Here is a 22,217-nt window from a genome sequence, read left to right as displayed (position 1 = left end):
TCTGTTTCGCCATCTGCTCGCCATTGTGGTTCCTTGTAGATAAGATCCCCCAAGGTCAGCATCACTCGGGCCAGGTTCACTCTGGAACGATGCTAATGAGCTTACCCCAGATACGTGGGTCAAGAATCGTTGTGACAGTCTCCCTTCCCAAGCTAGAGCATCGTCGACGACAGATCGAGTGCCAACCTCTTCAAGCTGCATGCTGCAGCCCTACAGCTCGACCAAGATTCAGTCTTGCCTCTCCGAGCAACGCCTCATCTTCTTTGGCGGTTCAAAAGCTCGCCAGATATTCTGGACTGTGGCAGAAAAGTTGGACCCCAGTGATTCTCAGATTTCTAGCAAGAGCATTAACGCCAAAATTGAAGCCACTACAAGATTCAACTCAGCCGGGACGGAAATCATTCATGTCTGGGACCCAACATTCAACTCAACCCGCCATGCCCTCGTGGGCCGCAGGCCAACAGAAGAGGACTACGCTCCTGCAGACTACCCTTGGATGATTGGCGACGTTCACTTCTTTTTCCAAGAGGATGGCATTCATCTCACGGATGAGGCTGCACTCCTTCATGCCGACATTGTATTGAATTACTTCTGCAATAAGCTCATCGGTACACCATCGAAAGGCTCTCAAGCATACTGTTGTGCCTCTTATGTCGGCCCAAACGTGGCGCAGAAGCTACTGCTGTTCATGAGCTCGTGTGCGATTGTCTATCACCTCTTTTCGTTCTTTGGCTCCAGAAAACATACCGATAGCCATGATAGAGACTGGCTCTTCTTCCACGAAGCCCCCAGAACCATGGGTGCAGTGACTACAATTTCCGTTGCCGTACTGTACTGCTTCATAGCCGATCGTACCGTCTTGTTCGACAAAGCTTCGAAAACGGTAGAGGTGGGCAAATTTATAGGCGGGACCATCCTCACGCTGCTCGCAGGCCTGGCAACCTTCAAACAAAATCGGCCTCATCATGCGACAACCGGTGAGATAGCACTTCCAGAACACCGCCAATTACTTTCCAGGCAGCAAACAGAGGAGTGGAAAGGCTGGATGCAAATCATCATCTTGTTGTACCACTACTTTGGCTTGTCGAAAGTCCTCTGGGTCTATCAGTTTGTCCGGCTGTTGGTCTCATCTTACCTCTTCATGACTGGATTTGGTCACACCTATTATTTCATCACCACGAACGACTTCTCATTTCACAGGGTGGCTAGTGTCTTGCTGAGGACGAATGTACTTAACATCATTCTCGCTTTCGTCATGGGGACTCGATACGACCTGTACTATTTCCCCATGCTGACCAGCTTGTGGTTTCTCATTGTCTGGGCAACAGTCCCCAAGACTGCGACACCTGGCGTGGATATACGTCGTTTCGTCCGTCGAACTGCCATATCCGTGTCGTTGGTCAGATTCACTCTAGGAGTAGGATCTAGCGATAGCATTGCGGCAGTCCTTGCTACGATCTGTCCTCCAGGCTGGGGCCTTCCTGAAATCGACGGACAGGAGTTCCTTTTCAGATTCAGCCTTGACGCCTACATTGCATTCATTGGCATGATCACGGCTGTGCTGTATGTACAGTATGACACCTCCCATGGCCTCCAGTGCCATAAAACTGCTATGGAGACCGTCCCTTGGTCGCAGCTCGCTTCACGACTGACGACATGGGGTGCTGCGTTTGTCATTTTGGCATACTCGATATTGTGCGGCTTTTTCGCAGACAAGTTCCGCTACAATGGGTGGCACCCCTTTCTCTCGCCGTTTCCTGTGCTAGCTTTCGTTGTCCTTAGGAATTCGACTCGAAAATTGTCAGCCTCCCACAGTCGACTCTTTGCATGGTTCGGTCGATGTTCTCTGGAGACTTTTGTCTTTCAATACCACACCTTACTTGCTGCCGACTCCCGCGGCGTGCTCCGTCCAAGACTCGCCTGCAAATTCCTCGGTCGAAAGGCTTATCGAGGCATGTTCGATGCTTTGGAGACAGCAATGGTGGTAGCGGCGTTTCTTTGCATGAGCGCTGTTACGACAAATGCTCTCTCTACCATCACCAAGAGTCTTGTTGGTCTCGGAGGTCGGATACTGTTACCTCTCATCGGCTTGTGGATACTCAACCTGTCGTGGAATTCATTGGCCGTTGACACCACATATTAATACTGGTGGGAGATCACCAAACATGGCACTTGCTACCTCTACCTTCTTGGATAATTCCGCCCTTGGAGGCTCACCTTGCCAGATTTAGAAAAGTCTTCTCCAATTCCCAAGCCTTTTCCTACTCCACATTCTCGGTACGTTTCCTCGAATGTTACCTGGCGGCGGAGAAGAACGCACTTGACGTTAAGTTTTTTTGACCTTGTGTACCAGATGAGTCAATGATTGAAAGGGCATGCAATTCATGACATGGCCGGACTGGGACCCAGTTGCACAGAGTGTCGAATGTAAGGGCAGACTGTGTGTCCGATATCGTACCTGCTGACCTCACACCTCTTTGAGAATGCATACAATTCCATTATGAAACGGCATGTTACTCCGGCAAATGCGTGCCGTGCGGTTTTCGGAGCGATGATTTGCCTCCGCAGTCCCAGTACTCCATAGACCCAGCAATCCCAAGTGAATCACTCCCTTCGTCCCGCTCCAGGAAACCTCTTGTTTTCAAATCTGTCTCGGCACTTGTGCGGCTTGTCCTGCGTAGCTTGCGCATGTTGTCAAAGACATTTGACCAGAGTCAAGACAGGACACGAATTGCAACGCAAACAACCCAGTATGGGCGAGGACAAGCCAGAAGGAGATGGCGAAGAGGTCGCCATTGAAGTTCCCATTCAGCCGGGGGAGCCTGTTGCAGCTGTGGATGCATCTATTGAACCGCCATATGGATGGGTTGTCTGTATCGCCATGCATTTGATCAATGGATTCACATGGGGTATCATTGCGGTATGGTCACTTGGCCCTAGCATGTCGTATAGTGAGTACTGACCTTGAGCCTAGTCATATGGCGTTTACCTATCGTACTACATTGATAACTCCATATTCCCCGGTGCCTCAGATTTGGACTATACGTTCATTGGTGGCGTCAACTTCGCCTGTGCCATGCTCTGCGGACCTATTGTCAACATGTTCGTCCGAAGACTCGGGACACATATCCCTATGTACTGCGGCTGTGTCATGTTCGCGGGCGGCTTTGTCGCAGCCTCATTTGCCACAGAATACTGGCATCTTATTCTGACGCAGGGCATCCTGGTTGGGTATGTGGCTACGGTCTTGTCCTGATTGTGCGTCAGACTAATATTTGGCAGGTTGGGAACAGGCTTTTCGTGGCTACCAGCTACACCCATACTTCCCCAGTGGTTCAACAGAAATAGGAGTCTAGCTCAAGGGATCGCAGCCGCAGGGAGCGGCATTGGCGGCGTGATATTCTCTGCCGCAACAACCCCCATGATCGAGAATCTTTCGCTTGCTTGGTCACTACGGATCACTGGCATCCTCGCATTTGTGGTCCTGTTTACGGCATGTTCGTTGATCCGCGACAGAAACAAGACAATCCGTCCCAGCTACAAGCCTATAGACACGGAGCTCCTGAAAAGGTATCAGGTCTGGCTGCTTATCTTCTACACGTTCTTTTCCATCCTTGGCTACATCGTGGCGATCTATTCTCTGGGTAAATCAGCCGTCCCATACCACTCCAACATGAAACTGATCTATTTCTTAGGCGCGTTCGCAACATCTCTCGGATTGACTCAAGATCAAGGCGGCACTGTGATCACCATCATGAACGTCGGAACCGCTTTCGGTCGACCTTTCATCGGGGTGCTAAGCGATCGATTCGGTCGCATGACAATAGCATGCGTCTTGACCGCGTCAAACACCTTGCTATCATATGCGATCTGGATTCCTGCCAATTCTTATGGCGTACTTATATTCTTTGCTCTTACTGTGGGCGCGACGAGTGGTGTCTACTGGGGTGTACGGATACAACCGCTTCAATGATACGAGTCATGCTAACTTGTTCCTAGACAATTGCTCCTCTTTGTGCCGAGGTCGTCGAACTGAAAGAACTTCCATCAGCCCTCAGTCTGATGTGGGTGACTGTCTCTATGCCTGCTTTATGTGAGTCCTTGTAACGGTCGCCGTCTGATGAAACCGAAGCTCATTCTCTATGCAGTCTCGGAAGCAATAGCATTGGAGATTCGCCGACCTCATTCATCCCGGCCCTATTTATGGCCTCAGATCTATACTGGCTTGGTCTTCCTGATCGCGGGCGGTTTCATGTTTGAGCTCCGCCGGCAGAAATGGGGCTTCAGGAGGGAAAGGCATAGATGAATGTCTCGACGGAAGATGAAATCACCACCATCGTGCCTTGTGATGCAAGAAACATATTGGATACGCCGCGCACCTTCGAAGGTGAATACAAAAGCCGGAGACAGGTCCTCTGATATGGTCCATCAGCTCCTTTGCTTTACTCAGGAAAAACATTGCTCTCCATATCCGGCATCTGCACCCCTGGATTGTCCTCGCCGGCATTGATTGTCCCTGCAGGACAGTGTAGGGTGAATGACCAGTCTAGGGACCTATCACAAAAACCACTGGACGACAGCGACGATCACACGTGATCACAACTTGATGAGGACATAACCGCAAAACGACGTCATCTGGTCCTCTCCCAAGTTTCTTCAAACAATGCCCCAACGACCTGTTTCAAAGAAAGTGGGTTGAAGACAAGAGGTGGCTTCTCGACGAATCTGATAGGGATGAACTTCGAGTTGGGAATGTGAGCTCCTATGTAAGCTATAACGACTCTCAAGCGCTCGACATTCTCAAAGGCAGCCCTGTCGCTGCCCAATCCTCGAAAGACTCTCCTGAGTCGTGTCCGAAAAGGCTACCAAGCCTCGCCAATACCTCGCTTTTCCATCATGGCCTGGTACGACGGATCTTCGGCAAGTATTTACATGTTGACGCAGACATACTTGGACAGAGCATGTGTACGTGTATGTCTATGATGATGTTGTTGCTTGATTTGGAGACAGAACATCGCAGCTAATAGATCGAGTAAACAAGTTGTCTGGGGTAATAACATGCCGGAAACGGCCTCCCAGATCGCAAGTGCGGAGATGGTCGAGATCCCCAACATAAAGGTTACGAGATCTCTCGTACTCGGTAGTACAGAATAAGGCTTGGCTTAGAAATGGCCTTTAGTGGCATATGCCTCGGTATCAGTATTATTCAGTCACCAATTGTTCCCTTCACTAGTCCCATCTAATCATCGACTGCCGAAACATTTTGGTCGATCGTCGTAGACCAATTCCTGGTGCCCAGAATATCTTTTTCCTACTTGGACTTCTGGTCATCTATCGCCATCTAAAGTGCCAGATCGTCCGACATGTCACGGTAGCGGCGACCCTTGTGCAAAGAGTGAAACAAAAACCATGCCCGTGACCGAGATTTACATCCTCCGGCACGGCCACCGGCTGGCCTGGTCCCTGAACCCCAGGACGGGGGAGTATTCTTCGAACCACCCATTCCCCACGCATCTCCCAGCGGATCCGCCGCTGGCATCGCACGGCGTGCGTCAGGCGGAAGAGACGGCCGCATACCTCAGCGAAGCGTTCGCCGAAGTGGTCAAGCAAGACCGGTTGAGGGTGTACTCCAGCCTGTTTTACCGGTGTCTCGAAACCCTGCGTCCGGCCGTGGAGGCCTTCCTCGCGCAGGTGCCGGAGAGCGACGTCAAAAGGAGGAGACATCTACAAGTCCGCGGCGAGAGGGGGTTGGGCGAATGGTTCGGCCGGGCCTGGTTCAGACAGCCGCGACCCGCGGACCCGGAGAGGCTCAAGAACGAGTTCTTCCCCTGGCTGGACGAGTCGTACGCCTCGCGTGTCGTTCCTTCGGAAAACGGCGAGCGCATCCACGAGCTGCACGACCGCGTGGCGCGCGCCCTGGCACGCGTCGTGCAGGATGTGGACGAGGAGTATGCGCAGGCTGGGCGAGGGGAAGAAGAAGTCACGGTCTTGATATGCGGACACGCCGCCCAGATCATCGCCAGTGGGAGGGCCTTGACTGGGGAGGTCCCCGAGGACTGGGACGAGGAGGACTTTCGGTGTTTTACGTGCGGGCTCAGCAAATTTGTGCGGCGGAAACTGCCTCCCCTGGCTGCCCGTTCCTCTGGCGCCCAGCAAGAGATCGACGCGGACTACAGCTACCACGACGAAGACTGGAGGAATACCGGTACAGGCGTGGCCGGGGGATGGGATTGTATCTGGAACAGCGATTGCCGTCACCTGAGTCAGGGCGAGGAGAGAGGCTGGCATTTCCACGGCGACGAGAGTTTCGATTCTTACGAGGAGCTAGAGGGAAGAGGCATCAGAGTGCTGGATGGGGTTGTTCATCAATCCAAGTTATAGACACACTGGACGACAGGTTTAAATGTATTATTGTGGTCTGGTCCGTCTTGGGCGTGCTCTTTCTGTCTGAGGATTTTGCGCATGGACGAGAAATATGAGAGACGTGGCTCCATATAGACATGGATGGCAGAGATAGAACATTAGAGAGCCTATCTGATGGTGACAGTAGCATGAGCGTCGAGTCAAGCATGTGTTGTGCTCGTATGTACGAGTGTGCGACGGCTCAGTTTGTCGAACACTTCTCGGTTTGGCGGACAAAGGGGGCGTGGGGGAGCCACTTCGACTCCGCCGAAACCCAACGAGAAAATCTCCTTAAAACTTCGCTCCACTAATTCATGCTCGGTACTGTGACCCTATTGCGATTTCATCATCGCCTTTCTTATTCCAAGAAGATTTTCTGGTTCGTTCTCTTCCCCCGCCATCCAGCTGTTGGCTCGGCCCTGACATTTTGCGATTCCACCTGTCACTTTTGTCCGATGATGGTTGTTGCTTTTCGATAGGATGATGGCGGCTGTGAAGGGCCTTGTCCTCAGCCATGTCCTCTCCCGGTGCCAGAACGTTGCGCTGTTCTACCGATTGCTATCATGGTATACACTCTTCCCTCCGCGCATAGCTTGTGGAATTATGCGTTCTGACTGCGGATAGACCTGCTAGCGACCTTCATCCGCCAGACTCGCCCTCAAACACGAACGAGACTTCGAGATGTCGAGCAACAGCGTCGAACGTTCCACGACTACTTTGTCACACATCTCCCATCCTCCTCTCTTCATCCCGACTCGCGCTCTCTGACCGGCCTTGCCCACAAGTTTCCGCGGCAGGCTTCCACGCCGCATACTCCTGATGGGACATCTGCCCCCGCTACCCATCCGTCGATTTCTCGAGACACCACCGTAGTCCGTATTCCGCTCAAGAGCGCCAAACACCACTATGGCGCATTTGTGTCCAGAGGTAGCAGACCATACAACGAAGACTCTCACCAAGCGGGCGTCATCGAGCTCCCTGCATTCGCCAAAAAGGCCCCGTTGTCTCTCACCTTGAGCAAAACTCCTGGAGAGGGCACTTCTGCTGAAGGGGCGTCTGGCGATCCTCAGGTCTTCTATTTTGCCGTCTTTGATGGGCATGGGGGAGCAGAGTGCAGCGACTTTCTCCGCGAGTCGCTGCACGATTACATTGAGAAATCGGCCAAGTCGTTTGAGCTAAAGTCGAGCTTGAAGAAGAGCGATAAAAAGGACACCGGGGAAGCGCCGATACTTGGGGGACTTGACGGGGACGAGAACCAGCAAAGAGAGGGCAGGAAGGTGCTCGACAAGCTAGAAGTCAACAAGAACGGCCCCAAAAAAGGCGACGACGAGTCGACGCCTAAAGACAACAAGCCACAGCCAAGTGATCCTCCACTGATCCAGTGCGCCAACAAAAGGAACATTCGACAGTTGGAGAAGGAGCTGACAAGGAACTGGAAAGAGCTCGTGGGTGGGTACTTTCGTCGCTTCAAGCCCGCCTACTTTTCTATCTATAACGGGTATCAGAGGTTGGGCGAGGAGTCGGATGCTCTGAGGCAAGCGGGTGAAGACGTCGACTGCGGGGTGGCCATCGAGGAGGTCATGACTTATGCTTTTCTGAAAGCAGACTATGATTTTGTCGCCGCTCAAGCAGCGAAGAACTCAGAAAGCGTGGACAATACGAGGGCTGAAAGACCACTGAACGAAGGAGACATCCTGGGTGAACCTCACAGGTTTGCGACACATCTTGGTGGACCTCAGAGGTTCAGAGGTGGGAGTACTTGCAGTGTGGCAATGGTATCAACGCCATCGCCTACGCCATTCTGGAACCCTGCGACCACGTCTACATTGCTGGTGGCTCATGTCGGAGACACAAGAATCATACTCTGCTCTACGGTTACAGGGCAAGCAATCCCTTTGACCACGAATCATCACCCCTCGTCACCAGTGGAGAGCAACAGACTTAGAAGGTATGCGGCGTCATTTGTGACTGACTCGTTTGGCGAAGAGCGGATCTTGGGGTTGGCCAATACGCGAGCATTTGGTGATATCGCCTCGAAGAGAATGGGTGTGAGCGCGGAACCTGAGATCAAGAGGGTAGAAATGGGGCCGGCCGAGTATTCATTCGCGGTTCTGATGTCGGACGGCGTTTCTGGCACGCTAGATGATCAAGAAGTCGTGGACATTGTCAAAGAAGCTAAGACGCCCGAGCAGGCTGCGCGGGATGTGGTTAATTTCGCCACAGAGGTATCTTCTGAAGGCGACAATGCTACTTGCTTGGTGGTGAGGATGGGCGGATGGGAGCGACGGCAAGAGGGCGGCAATGGAAGCCTGGGGACCAAGGAGATGCGAGACTTTAAGAGACAACAGGCATCTGATCCCAGAAGTCGGCAGCAATAGAGGGGCTGGCCTGAAGGCATTCTATAGGCAGACTATATTATCTACTGTAAATATATAATGGGTACCTACATCAGGTGGTGGTGGTGCTATAGTATTGTATACATCTGGGATATACCTCCCTACCGTGCTGCCTCAGCATCTGGTCTCCCAAGTTGGAAATGTAACCATGTGGCTATCCCGCGTCTCAATTGTCCATTCAGCGCCGTTAGAAGCGCAGACGAGTGCCAGTCGGACCAGGGAATTGATTCGTCCGAATGGACATCGCTCCATCCGCGGTTCCGGGAAGAGACCCTGATCCAGAACGCATGTCCAAGGAGAGGAAATAAATATTCACGCAGTCCCTAGCACGGCCAGGCTTCCCCTCAAAATTGTGACTTTGTAATCTCTCCTCTAGTTCTATGAATGTCTGTTTCTTGTCCACCTGTGCGCTGAATCAGCCAAGTTGTACTAGCCTTTGAAGTTGCCCGAAAAGATACGCGCGACTTTGCTCGCCCATCCCGCGCCAGTCCGCAAGCCAAAAGCAACAGATTCCCCGAGTCTCCCGTCGATACGGGCCTCCTTATCAGACTGGCGTCCCCCCTTCGCTACGCCTCTCTCTCTACCTACCCTGATCGAGCAGTTGTCCACGAGACTCGACGTCCCTGAGCTTCGTCACCCATCCTCTCCTTAAGCCTCGTCCAACTCTCGGAACGCACAGCCATCGACGCCTACTACAGAGCGGACTTATCATGGGACAAAAGGATCGAGCCGTGGGAGCAAACGGCCACATCAGTGGTGTCAATGGACACGCAAAAGTAAACGGCACCGTGCCAATGAGTACAAAAGTCGAGGAGGACATTTACGAGGAGGAAAACATCTTCCTCTTCATCCCCAATATCATTGGTATGGACTTACATACAAGTTCGCACGTGGACGGACAGTCTCCCTGTCGCCCGTGCATGCACCAAGAATTGCGATCTGACTGTACACATTGCTACAACTATAGGATATGCTCGAATCATCCTCGCCCTCGCTTCTTTATACTATATGCCCCTGCACCCTCGCACGTGCTCCGGCCTGTACAGTTTCTCCTGCATTCTCGATGCCGCAGACGGCCTTGCCGCGCGCCGATACAACCAGTCCACCACTTTCGGCGCAGTGCTGGACATGGTGACCGACCGCTGTACAACCTCTTGCTTGCTTGTTTTCCTCGCCTCGGCGTTCCCGAGGTGGTCGATCATCTTCCAGGGACTGATCAGTCTGGATTTGGCGAGTCACTACGTTCACATGTATGCGACCCTGACCATGGGCGGACAAAGTCATAAGAAAGTGGACTCGAGCCGGAGCTGGATTCTACATCTGTATTACACGAATAAGGTGCGTTACATCCCTCGGGACAACTGATTGTCGACTTTGCTAGCGGAGGCGGCTGACCTGGATTGGGAATTGCTATAGGTCGTGCTTTTCATGTTCTGCGCTCTGAACGAACTCTTTTTCATTGCCCTTTACCTCCTCTCCTTTTCCTCGCCTCTACTATCCCCCTCACTTCTGGTCACCAGTGAGAGCGGCCTATCGTCCACCCAACCCGGGTCACCCGCACACCCCAAACCCAGCGCCATCTTTGTCAATCCCTGGAGTGCGGGGGCGATGGAAATGGCTCGCGCAAACAAGATGGATAGCACTATTCCGTGGATTCTGGCAGGGATCAGCGCCCCCATCATGCTTGGGAAGCAGATCATCAACGTCATTCAGTTGGTCAAGGCCTGCAAGTGGTTGGGCGAAGGAGACGTGGCAGCAAGGAGAAAGGCAGGCATCACAAAGATGAGAAAGAAGAAGGCGTAAAAGAATCGGAATTGCGACATCCTGCAGAGCAGGACTTTGCTGTGAGCTATATTCGAGCGGGGTGCGCACCCCAAAGTCTGGCGCATGGATTGTATATGTGTATGGAAATTTGGACATGGCAGCCATGGGCACTAGTGGATCAAGATCGCAGACCCCCTGAGACGAGCCACATACCAACGAACGCCTCCTATCGAATGGACCGAGACAGATGAACCGCAGCACTCGATGCGACAGAAATGCAGCGTTGCTCCACTTAAGCACAGGGACGGTATTCAGGAGTATCGGGAGTCAACCGCTTCAAGGGCAGAGTGGTCCGCGAGGAAAAGGTTGAACTTGAAGTCAGGCGACGTTGGGTCATTTCAGCAAAGCGGGTTTTGGCTGGCGACTTCTGTACCTGTAGGGCAATGGCGAATGGACGACAATCCCACTTCCAGCTATTGTGATGTTTCGGGAAGGGCGTCAAAGGGCAACCGGGTCCAATAATATCTCCGTGGCCATCTCCTGGGTTTGGATCTGGTGGACGGGCAACGGCGAAAGAACAAGGGATTGTTTGATTGGGGTTTCTTGGAGTCGAAATTCAGATGTTGCGGACAGGACATACTGTACGAGGTATTATTGTTACATAGATATCAGTGGTCTTTGGAGCGTATATATATTTTCAACTGAGAAGGACCGTACTCGGTCCGAGGTACAGTCAATCTAATAGCGAGGACGTTGTCTGACTGTCTCTCGTTGATATTGGACTGGGACTGCTTGAACATTACCCACCCAGGTAGTCAACTAGAGTATGTATATCTGTGTAAAGTACATGGGCATAAACAAAGGAAGTGCAGAGCACCCGATTCCTAGCCAAGTACCTAGGTAGGTCTGTATAAATGTAGAATGTATAATATATACTCTCCGTAGGCATCTTGACCCCCACTTCGCATATGTACAAGTACGGAGTATAAGGCGTAGAGGTACTCGGTACACGTGTAGTTAACGGCCACAACGGTCATCATGCATTGGCGGCTATAGGCTGTGGGTTACGGGGCACAGGCTACAGGGGAGTCCCTTGTAAGAGGCTGGCCCAGCATCGGATTCCTAGTACCGAACCTCGTCAGGGCCATGGTCAATACTTTGTATGCCGCCTACACTCTACCTGACACCATAAATTACCCCCTACAATACCGTTACCTCGCGATTTAGAATATACGCTCAAAAATATATACAACAGCAAAAACTTAGACATTGGCCCAACCAAAGTCAGGCGCGGTCGCTAAGAAACTGATCCTCTTCTACTTTGCCCATCACCCACCCTGCGCCCACACCCGTCATGATAGTAGAAGAGGCCTTTTTTTAAATCAATAGGATCCTCGCCAAGATATAAAATCCCAGATGGATGGTGGGCACTGGCCAGGTGACCCATAACCTTCCAAGGCAGAGGAAACATGTCTTAACCCAGCACAAGAGCGAAACCCGTCGGTTTCGAACTCGAGGCCTTGTCTTAAATTCGGGGTTTCTCTGTATTCCACTGCAAGTCCCAGCGCCAGGACATCCGCAGGGTATACGTAGTGAGAAGGTCTGTCAATCATTAGCAATTCCAGGTTCATCTGTTTGCCCACCCAGGCAGGTAACATCCTCTGGAATGCTGACCAGGATTGTGCGAGTGTAATCTTTATTCTGGCCTTTTCCGTTTCCTGAAGGGACAGTCACTCTTCATCAGACTTGGCGGGTGGACGTGAAGATGGACTGGAATCGGAAAAGGGAGGTACGCCTGGACAAGTGAATCTGCTGCGCACCCTGGTTCACCAGGACAAACACTCCATCTCTTCGACCCTCTTCACAGTTCGATCAACGCGTGCATGAACAGTCGAGTTCTCCTTCGGCCATTGACCAGAACACCAGTCAAGCTTCGCCAGGCAATCTCTGCTTCCATCCCCATCTCCGATTCTAAAAAAGGTGTGAGTTGAGGACGTTCACAGCTTCTCGCATACATATCTGATCGGTGTTCGCCCGGTCGTGCCAGTAATGCTGGCGAGTGAAGCTCCCATCTCAAATCATGACAAGCTCTTGCACGTCCCACAACGATCCCAAGCGGATCGCTGGTCAGTTGCTACTGGTACAACGGGCGGGAGGTTCCTTTGAGAATTGAGCATTGTAGAAAATGCCTACCGGGTGAGATACCAGAAGAAAGCAAAGGGAAGACCAGCCAAGTGCTGATGATTTGTGAGAATGGATTCCCACCAACCTACATCAAGGTATGTCGGGTCGAAAACAATTTTGGCAATCGGCAACAAGCCTCAGACCATAGGATGCAGGTTGGACAGAAACTGGCGTGGAAGAATGGAGACATGATCAGTGTCGCTGATAGGATCTTCGAGAATGTCGGAGCGTGCGACGTACATGGCTGAAGCGAACAAACAGGAGAATAAACGGACCGCAAAATCCGAGATCCAGCAAATACGGCGAGGAACAACTCAAACCTAGTGATTGGTCGTCAGTTTCCTCCTGGACTCATGCGAGGTGTGCCGAGGCTTTATCAAGAAAGAAAGCACAGGTGGCATTCTCTTCTCAAACTTGTTGCTTGTTGCTGCTGTGCTGGGGAAGGGTATGATTGTCAGCAGCATCATAACTCAAAATCCTTCGTTCCCAACATCTTCCAGCAATTCCAAGAAACCCTCTGGCCAAAGGGTCTTAGCAAGAGTCCACGGCATGCCAGCCTTGATTTGTTGTCGAGCTGAGCTGAAGTGCTTATGGCGCTATTGCTGACATCCACCAAAGAAACTACTAACCACTACCATGTTCTTTAGTCCTAAACACTGACGTATCTCCAACCGACTTTAAACACAACGCTCTGCCCAAGAGAGAGGTGTTTTCGATGGAGGCGGAGGTGGAGGTGGGCCCATGGCATAGACTGGAGGGCCTGAACCCAGGACGCCCTGCGCGATAAACGACAGAACTATTCGAGAGCGAATAGAATTGAATCGAGGAGGATGAGCCCAAAGGAGCCGGGATGGTCGTTCGCTATCTAAAAGACTGGATTTCTTATGTGGTCTAGCTTCGCGAAGCTGCTCATTGGATGGGTGATGAATGCTGAGACGCGTTCACCGGTGCCGGGCCTGGATCCGTCACTACTTTTGAAGATGCCTTGGTCGGACACAAAATGATCGAGGCGGTTTATAGAAGCAGTGAGAAGGGAACCAGGAAGACGTACATCTAGTGTCGTCATAGCCTCAATTCCTGGGAGCTGCTCAATTCTTTACTCTTGCAGGTTTAGTGTTTGAGGGCAACTTTTATGCTGAAAGGACCGAAATGTTTTGAGACTTGTGTGGCGCGCGCTCATGCTTCGTTCGGGGTTCCAGCAGTTTTCCATCAACCTTCCCTCACAGCAGCTTCAAGTGACTAGTGACTTGGTCAACTACGCTTTTGGGCCCGACAACACCCAAGACCATAGCGCTGCCAGCCGCAATTTATGTCCTTCCGGCGTCGTGTATGATTCTTACGTAGAGCCCTAAGCTGATGGCTTATACTTAAAGCGCTTCTAATTCCTCCTCGGACTTGACTTACTCTGCAGTCTTTAGCTGTCCTCCCCATTCCTAACGTTTTAGTAAAGAGGCTGAGGTGACGTAGTTAAGTAGGTATTTATAGCCCCCATCTTCGCACCATTACAATTCTATCGACTGCTGCAGGCGCCCGAATACCGGCGAATTCGAATTTGCGATGGACTGGACTTTACTAGCTCGTTGCTAAGAGTACCGAGTACTGCGTCCGGGCGGCTATCTCACGGGGAATCACGAATTGGGGAAGTTCCAGGGGTCTCCGGCCCGTTTCCCTTCTCTACCTAGGTAATTTCACCAAACTCTGGGCAGAGACTAGGCATGTTGACTTGTAACCACCAGGGAGTCTTTATACGCGGATCAACATTATTCCGAGAACATAGTAGCCAATTCATCGCTCTTTACCTCTCCGCAGAGTCCACACCCCGGAGTATCTATGAAATCTGTAATGGAGCGGGGAGAAAAACCCCCATGGTGGCCGGAAGAGTATGGAACTATATAAGAGACACGTCCAAGAGTTGGACTTTCATGGAGTGGTCACAAGCGAGGAAGACGGCAATCGCAGAGAAAGGTCCAGCTTCCTAATCTATTCGGAAGAAACGCACCAGCCATGGCTCCCGACCAAAAGCAAGAGCTGCATCTTACTCAAATCCAACATCTCGAACGGCATGTGCAGGACATCGACGAAGACCCTCACCGTCTCGCATTGGAAGACAATCTCGAGGAGGCACCACGCGTTGAATGGTCCGTTATCCTTGCTGTATTTGTGAGTTGTCTTTTTTTCCGTTGCTCGACGTAGCCACAGTCCACTCCAGTCGTGACTACAAGCTCGAGCTGTCACTTACCGAATGAATAGTTTCTTGGCCTCTCTTTCGTCGGCCCCGTAGCCATGGGCTTTCTCATGATGTCGTCGGTCCTGGTGCAGATCGGAAATGAACTCGGGGACCTTACTCCCATAGTCTGGATGGTTGGAGGATGGTCCATCGCTGCATCAGTGTCCTTCTCAATCGCCGGTGCATTGAGCGACATCTTCGGCCGTCGATGGATCGTTCTCTCTTCGCAAGTTTTTTGCATTATTGGTTCAGTATGTCCTGTCTTCCCCGATCTGGTCTGCCCCCAGCTCATTTGACGACAGATCGTCGCCGTCACTGCTCACAAAACTGTTACCCTGGTGCCCGCTGAGACCTTGATTGGAGTTGGGTGCGGTGTGTCTTGGACCGCGGTTGCAGGCATCCAAGAGCTCCTACCGAACAAATATCGGTAAGAAATTTGTAACTCCTAGGCAAACTGACAGAGCTGAATCCAAAGAACAGGGGTATAGGTATGGCTTGGACGGAACTACCGATCAATATCCCATGGGGCACCGCCGCAGTGATTTTCGCCAACCTACTCACTGAGCATGCTTCCTGGCGTTGGATCTACTACATCGCCATCATCTACAATGTAATCAGCTTGGTCGGGATTGCAGTATTCTACTTTCCACCCACGCGTCCTCAGGAGGATTATGAAAAATCCCGCTGGAAGGAATTTCTGGAGCTAGACTGGATTGGGGCCATACTCTACGCCGGCGGATTGACTGTCTTCCTTCTCGGTTTCAGCTGGACAGGGCAATCCGGTCACGCCTGGGCCAGTGCTTCGGTTATTGGCCCGATTATCATTGGCTTCGTGGCCTTGACAGCTTGTTTGGTGTATGATTTCACCCTGGCCAAAGCCCCGCTCTTTCCATGGGAACTCATGCGAGACTTTCGCGACTACACCGCCTACCTGGTCATTATCTTTGTCGCAGGAATGATTTTCGTTGCCATGGCAGGGCTAGGACCTCAAGCTTCGCTGTACATGTTTAGCCACGACCCAATGGAAATAGGGCTCATCGCCCTCCCCTACGGATTTATGCTGAACGTCACAGCTTCACTGATCCCTGCCTTAGTCCACAAGATTGGGTATATCAAATATCAGATGATCGCACTGTTAGTGTCCCAGACCCTTTTTGTGGCCCTCTACGCAGTCGCGGTCCCGCACAACAAATCTGCATGGATGGCCTTCCTTTGCTTCGGGCAAACCCCATTCTCCGGAATCACGGGCTTGGCCTATATTGCTGCCGGTCTTAACGTCAAACAGAAACATCTGGGCATTGCCATGGGCCTCATCGGTACTTTCCGGTGTGCTGGTGGCAGTGTCGGCAACGCCATCTTCAGCACGATTCTTAACTCAGTTCTTGATGGACAACTCGTTCCTCGCATTACCAAAGCTGCTACTGCAAATGGGTTCGCTACTTCAAGGCTGGAGACACTGATCCCAGCTGTTCTGGAGGATGGCGCGGGTGTTCCAGGCGTCCTAGAAGCTGTACCAGATATTACTCCTGAAGTGGTAGCTGCTGTGCAACAAGCCTTTAAAGAGGCATACGGCTATGTCTTCAAACGAGTCTTCTACGCCACCATTCCATTCGGAGTCATTGCCATCGCTTGCGCAGCGGTCCTCAACGACCCATCCAAGTATCTCACCAACCATGTCGCCGTTCACATGCGCAAGACCGTGCTTGATCATCATGGACATGACAATGAGCAGACCGCGCATATCGAAGTCAGGGAGTAAATGATTCTGCGCGATTAAAGGAGTTCACGTTTCAACACCGAGCTATGGTTCTCAGTGTTTTATTAAGGCGAGAAATTTTAAGACCAAGCGGCCCAAATTGAAGCCACTAGAACTCGATATCTGACCGCTGGGTAGCCATGCCTCAGTATTGGAGTGTAGCAACGTTACAAGCATAGCCATTTAGTGGCCTGCTGGATGCGCAATTTTACACCTTTGATCTCTTGAAGCCTTTGAGCCATCAACTTAGCTCGTGAAATAACTCGAGGGCAGTGGCGTTTTCATTTCGTTGTGGTACTCCGCCCGGGTACATTGTGCTCTAGCACTCCTTGATGACTTGGATCAAGCTATGGAGGGATACTGTGATATGACAATTTCATTGTTGTTTTGATTGATCAATCTTTTCCGCTTTACATGATTTGCATTAGAGGCAGACATGATCGCGACCACGACGAGGTTATGATACTTCTGGCAGAGCGTGGATGAAACCTCATGTCAGTTGAACAACAAACCGAGCAGTCCGAGAATGCGCTGCGTAGAATCACCATCCATCAATGGTTTTCATCACCCATGGTCTCGGGAGATCTCTACCTCTGACTCGCTTCGCTTCACCTCACCATCCGGGGACCGCTCTTTGGCCGCCTTTTAAGATCCTTCTCGGGTTCTCCGGCCTCCAGCCGCTTGATCAGTTCCTCAGGGACAAAGTCGACTCCCATGGGATTCATGGTAAACTCGGGCCCCTCCATAAAGGCCGTGGCCTCCTCATTGGTGTCATAGTTGTCCACCTGGGACTCGACTTCATTTCCATCCGGGTCGGCGTAGTATAGGCTGGTAGTGGGGCCGTGGTTGACGCACCACGAAGGAAGGATGCCCAACTTCTTGCGTTGGAGGTAGATAGTCATCAGGTCCTTGAGAGTGTCGTAGGCGAAGGCGACATGGGCCATTCCACACGAGTGTGCCGCGTCGGCCGCACGGGGTACAGCGCCATCGAAGCCCGTAATGGCAATTCTATGGTGTTCATCGTCGTACGAGATGAAACTAAGTTTTTCGTTGCCCCAGACTACTCTTCCCCCAAGAAAGACCAAATACCAGTCCACCATTGCTCGATAATTTTCAGGCTTCGTTCGAAGTACAACATGGCAAAGCCTCGAAGGGCTCTTAATCGGTCCCTCAGCGGTGATTTTCGTCATGGTTGGTAGAAATAATCTTGGGTCGCAAGGAGTTTTATATGATGTCGTCCTGTGTTGAGATGGAAAATTCTAGTGGCATGAAAAGCGGATTGTGTCAAAGCATATATATATTGTTTTCAGTGAAACCCCTGGTCACCTATATCGGAGATGTCGAAGCAACGAGGCTTCACTCCGGTCAGACGACGCCAAGGCGCACTGCCCGCAACAGAACTTCCTTCTAGAGAAAACAGCAGGCCCCGGGAATACCGGGGACAGAACAATGTATCGAAGCAAGATCTTCAAGATGCCGACTTCTCCACCTGGAAAGAATGGAAGAACCTGTCACACGCCACCACCCACCCGCGGTGAAAAAAGACTCAATCCACAGAGGGCTCCGCAAGCTTTTGCAGAAAACCACTTTTGAAACGTTGTAACCTCAATTGAGCTGTACGCCGGCCAAGGGAGGCGTTTGTGGACTGGACCGGGAAATTCCCAACATGGTATAGCTGGCGTCGAGAACCTCAGCACCCCGCGTCCCCACGATCCAGACTCGGGGCACAACCCCAGCATTTGATTCGCAGTGCTTGACCCGCCGCGACTCATTTCGAATCTCAAACTGGAGTAGGACGCCGCAAGTAGAGCCCCGAGGTTACTGCGCAAGCGGCCAATGTGCTCTTGCCAAAGCCGGGTGACTCTACTCCTCGACGTAGGTCTAAAATTTCCATGTTGTCCTCGCGCCCAAAAACAGTTTACAGCAATTGTTTTATGCTCATCACTTCGTTCGTGGAAGCAATCCGTTGTATCCGTGAAAGAGGTTTAGCTCCATATTCATCATGGCAGATTTGCCGCTATTCTGCACATACTGTGGACGAGGCTTTAGTCGACACGAGCATCTCCAGCGTCATATCTTCACGCGTAAGCTTCTGGTCGATGTCACTCCCATTCACATGATCTTGCGGCTAATGCTTGCGGGAACAGACACCAATGTTCGCCCTTTCGAGTGCCATGTCTGCAAATTGACATTCACAAGGAAGTAAGTAGCCCGAAGTCATGCTGTGTGGAATCATGGCAGCATACCTCGGTACACATGTACTCATGTCGTCAGTGATCTCTTAAGAAAACACTCCATGGTCCATCAGGCTGGCGCTAGAGATAAAGATAAAGCCAATGTCGGTTCCAAAACACCATCCGAATTGAGACTACGAAATGGTCCCGCTTGCGTCAACTGTGCCAAAACAAAGATCAAGTGTGACGGTAACAAGCCATGTGCTCGATGCGTAGCGAAAGGGATGAACTGCATGACACGGCCACGTAAGCCGCGTCGCCCACGATCGAAGCCAGTTGTACCCGCGTCGACCGGCCCAAATGGCACCACGACCACGACCACCACGGAACCCGGTTCAGACGCGTCAGATCATCAGTCAAATCAGCACCAAGCCGATAGCGAGCCTGCGGATTCCAACGACGCGCTCAGCGCCTCGGGAAGTGACAACCAGGGCGAGATGAGCACAATACCAACAGAATCTCACTCCCCTCCACAGCCTGCGACCCATGACATGGCCGATCAGAGTGCAGGCTCTCAAGACCAAGCACTCATCTCCCGCAGTACTATGAAGCAGCAAATGGAAGATCCTGATGATTCATTCATGCATAGCCTGACGATAGCCGACCCTCAGGTGCCACTCGACTTGATGGACATTGACTCAAGTCTACAGATGGACTCACAGAACAACCTATCTGGAGGCTACACCATGTTTACACTACACGCGAACGAGGATTGGGAATCGTTGATGGGCATGTTTGGCTCAATACCAGAGAGTCCACAACTCTTGTCGACGCACTCGAATACCACAACAAAGCAAGATTCTTTCTCAAAACAACAGACCAAGGAGCCTGAGTTACAACAGCAGGGTAATCATTCCTCGGACCATACTTCCGTGAAGGACCAGCATGATCCCTCTACCGCCATGTTTACGCGTTGGGCCGACTCGCAGCCCTTCGTGCCTTCCTACCTTCCAGTGGCGAAAACACAGGTCGAGTCGGGTTCCTCTGAGCTACCGGAACAATCCTTAGCAGCCACTCACAAACATGCTCACGAAAGCCCCGACAAGCCGTCGACCATGGCGTGGCCGGCAGCAGGCATGTCAGTCCCAACCACGTCCCCACTCGTTTTAAGCCCAGCACAAGACTCGCCAATCGATAATGGGACTACTGTCGATTTTCCGAAAGACGTCAACCACTGGACCATGCTACAATGCTGCCCATTCGACTTGTCGATTGCCCCAACAAGGGCTAAAGATAATCTGGTTTACCTCGAGCGACTCTCAAAAAATGGAGACTCCTGGCATGGGGCGGACGGAGCTCCTGATGGGCAAGCATTTGATATGACTGACGATTTTCAGAGAACCCCAGTGTCCTTGATGACTCGAGAGAAGATGTCTGCTATCATTCAAAGCTTTTTTCGAAGAGCCCTAGACATGCATGGCTTTGGTTATACTCCACGTACCTTTGCTTCGCAGTCTGCTGGTGGATGGTTTACATCTTCAACTTTTATTCTCTTACCACCTCCAGCAAGCATCGAACGATTTTTGTACAACTATGTCCAGTTTACTGATCCCTTTTACCCGCTCATTCCGGCGAGACATTTCGATCCGAATCAACTCGTTGATGACGAGAACGAGCAAGCAGCAACGCTGATGTTGCTGTTGATGATAGCGTCTGGTGCCATGATGGATCCGGCGAGCAGGTCTATACGCTTTGCCGCTGGACTTACCGAGGTCTCGCGGATCGCACTCTCTGACATTCTAGAGAAGCATAATAGTTTGTCCACCAGCGAGCTGATCCTCAAATGCGCCCTGCTATTCATCGTTCAAGCCGCTTGGAGCGGAGACAAGTGGCAGATGGACATCGGGGAAGGCCATCGATCAATGTACATTGCGGTATGTTCGCGCTTTGCTCTTTGTCTGTTTCACAAGGCTTGAATGACCTGAGCATCGTTCTCTGATTACCGGGAATTGGTGAATGCTGACTTTGCCTTCTTAGATGTTGCGGAACTCTCGGTATCTTGCAAAGCAAACCGTGGCAACGCCAACGGGTGTGACCGAACAGGACCTGGACGCGCTTTGGAAGGCGTGGATAAAGTTCGAGAGCCGGAATAGGTATGATCCTGTCTCTCGTCCATGACAAAGAAACTAACCGCAGTCAACACGGCAGACTTGCTTATGACTGGGTTCTAGCCGACCAGGAATTGTGTCTTTTCCACGGGCACCCAACCAAGTTCTCTGTCGCTGAACTGGAAGCACCACTTCCTGATAAGGACGAGCTGTGGCTAGCACGTAATTCAGAGGAGTGGAAACAAGTCCTTGACCACGAGGATGGATTTATCCAGACTTGCTCTGAAGCTCTCTCTCAACGCCCCAAGCATTCTCTTCGACTTCTATTCCAGCTCTTCCTCGACAATGACCTTAATCAATCTGGCCTGGCCATAACGCCGCTCCGACTCCGGCTTCTGCTGTATCCGATACAAACGCTTATTCAACAATATTGTCAACTTCTGAACATCTTTTCCGACTCGGGAATTTCAGTTACGGTTTCCAAGACTATGACCCGAACATCATCCCTTATCCGAGTTGAGGAGATTCAGAATCTCTTACAAAGGTGGTGGTCTCTTACGGAAATGTGCGTGCCAGTTGGTGAGAGGCAACAACGCATGACGGAAGCTAACTACATCCTATACCACCTCATCAGCCTTGACGTTCATACTTCGTTCAAAGAAATGGAAGCATTTGCCAGAGGATGTCGGCCAGACTGGACCTCTTCCCGGGCCCCATACACAGCTGAACGATGGATCTACGCAGTCCCTGAGGCGCTTTTCCACTGTGGCCAGATTTTACGACTGGTTCGTGATATGCCTCCAAATGCACGCCCTGTTTGGTGGGCTGCGGCAATCTACCGGGTCACTATTGTGCTATGGATCTATAGTCTTTCTTATACGTTCGGGCCTTCCCGGCCTACCCAGCCGCATCCTGGTTCAGACTCGATCAAGCAGCAAGAGCCAATTCAAATCGACCAAGTCTTATCCAAAGACCCCCGCACGATACAGTTCCTCAAATACAACAGAGGAGATCCTCGTTTAACCAAGTCGGACGGAACATCGGCAAAATTCGACAGTCCTTCTACGGTTCTAGCGCTGTGCATCGCCGCCGTCGACGGCGGACCGGGCAGCTCGTGGTTTGCAAATGGCGTTAAACAGAAACTGGAACACTTGGCCAAATTATGGCACCCGCCAGGCTCGGAAGATCTGGCTTGTCTGCTGTGAG

The 22,217-nt window shown here is 51.6% G+C and overlaps 8 protein-coding genes across 8 annotated transcripts; 7 read left to right on the top strand and 1 right to left on the bottom strand.

Moving 5' to 3' along the window:
- Positions 1–199: 199 nt before the first annotated feature.
- Z517_05915 (uncharacterized protein) lies at positions 200–2,143 on the top strand (the record flags this gene model as incomplete). The annotated part of the gene is made up of 1 exon (XM_013427657.1): positions 200–2,143. One exon carries the CDS (start codon positions 200–202, stop codon positions 2,141–2,143), a length of 1,944 nt encoding a protein of 647 aa, XP_013283111.1.
- A 609-nt stretch (positions 2,144–2,752) lies between these two features.
- Z517_05914 (uncharacterized protein) lies at positions 2,753–4,306 on the top strand (the record flags this gene model as incomplete). Its single annotated transcript, XM_013427656.1, has 6 exons — positions 2,753–2,920; positions 2,975–3,231; positions 3,283–3,644; positions 3,696–3,949; positions 4,000–4,093; positions 4,149–4,306. The coding sequence occupies 6 exons, from the start codon at positions 2,753–2,755 to the stop codon at positions 4,304–4,306; spliced, it is 1,293 nt and encodes a 430-aa protein (XP_013283110.1).
- A 1,103-nt stretch (positions 4,307–5,409) lies between these two features.
- On the top strand, positions 5,410–6,381 carry Z517_05913 (uncharacterized protein; the record flags this gene model as incomplete). The annotated part of the gene is made up of 1 exon (XM_013427655.1): positions 5,410–6,381. The coding sequence occupies one exon, from the start codon at positions 5,410–5,412 to the stop codon at positions 6,379–6,381; it is 972 nt and encodes a 323-aa protein (XP_013283109.1).
- A 535-nt stretch (positions 6,382–6,916) lies between these two features.
- On the top strand, positions 6,917–8,780 carry Z517_05912 (uncharacterized protein; the record flags this gene model as incomplete). The annotated part of the gene is made up of 2 exons (XM_013427654.1): positions 6,917–6,968; positions 7,027–8,780. The coding sequence occupies 2 exons, from the start codon at positions 6,917–6,919 to the stop codon at positions 8,778–8,780; spliced, it is 1,806 nt and encodes a 601-aa protein (XP_013283108.1).
- Positions 8,781–9,508: 728 nt separating this feature from the next.
- On the top strand, positions 9,509–10,601 carry Z517_05911 (uncharacterized protein; the record flags this gene model as incomplete). Its single annotated transcript, XM_013427653.1, has 3 exons — positions 9,509–9,662; positions 9,766–10,136; positions 10,215–10,601. The coding sequence occupies 3 exons, from the start codon at positions 9,509–9,511 to the stop codon at positions 10,599–10,601; spliced, it is 912 nt and encodes a 303-aa protein (XP_013283107.1).
- A 4,149-nt stretch (positions 10,602–14,750) lies between these two features.
- Z517_05910 (uncharacterized protein) lies at positions 14,751–16,732 on the top strand (the record flags this gene model as incomplete). The annotated part of the gene is made up of 4 exons (XM_013427652.1): positions 14,751–14,906; positions 14,997–15,224; positions 15,276–15,400; positions 15,454–16,732. 4 exons carry the CDS (start codon positions 14,751–14,753, stop codon positions 16,730–16,732), a joined length of 1,788 nt encoding a protein of 595 aa, XP_013283106.1.
- A 605-nt stretch (positions 16,733–17,337) lies between these two features.
- On the bottom strand, positions 17,338–17,919 carry Z517_05909 (uncharacterized protein; the record flags this gene model as incomplete). The annotated part of the gene is made up of 1 exon (XM_013427651.1): positions 17,338–17,919. The coding sequence occupies one exon, from the start codon at positions 17,917–17,919 to the stop codon at positions 17,338–17,340; it is 582 nt and encodes a 193-aa protein (XP_013283105.1).
- Positions 17,920–18,731: 812 nt separating this feature from the next.
- Positions 18,732–22,216, top strand: Z517_05908 (uncharacterized protein; the record flags this gene model as incomplete). Its single annotated transcript, XM_013427650.1, has 4 exons — positions 18,732–18,931; positions 19,004–20,837; positions 20,941–21,056; positions 21,112–22,216. The coding sequence occupies 4 exons, from the start codon at positions 18,732–18,734 to the stop codon at positions 22,214–22,216; spliced, it is 3,255 nt and encodes a 1,084-aa protein (XP_013283104.1).
- Position 22,217: the final 1 nt, after the last annotated feature.

This window comes from Fonsecaea pedrosoi, assembly GCF_000835455.1.
Source record: "Fonsecaea pedrosoi CBS 271.37 unplaced genomic scaffold supercont1.4, whole genome shotgun sequence".
In the NCBI taxonomy this organism is placed as follows: domain Eukaryota; kingdom Fungi; phylum Ascomycota; class Eurotiomycetes; order Chaetothyriales; family Herpotrichiellaceae; genus Fonsecaea; species Fonsecaea pedrosoi.
Note: the sequence above shows the minus strand (reverse complement) of the source record. Positions and strands in the feature narration are given on the sequence as shown.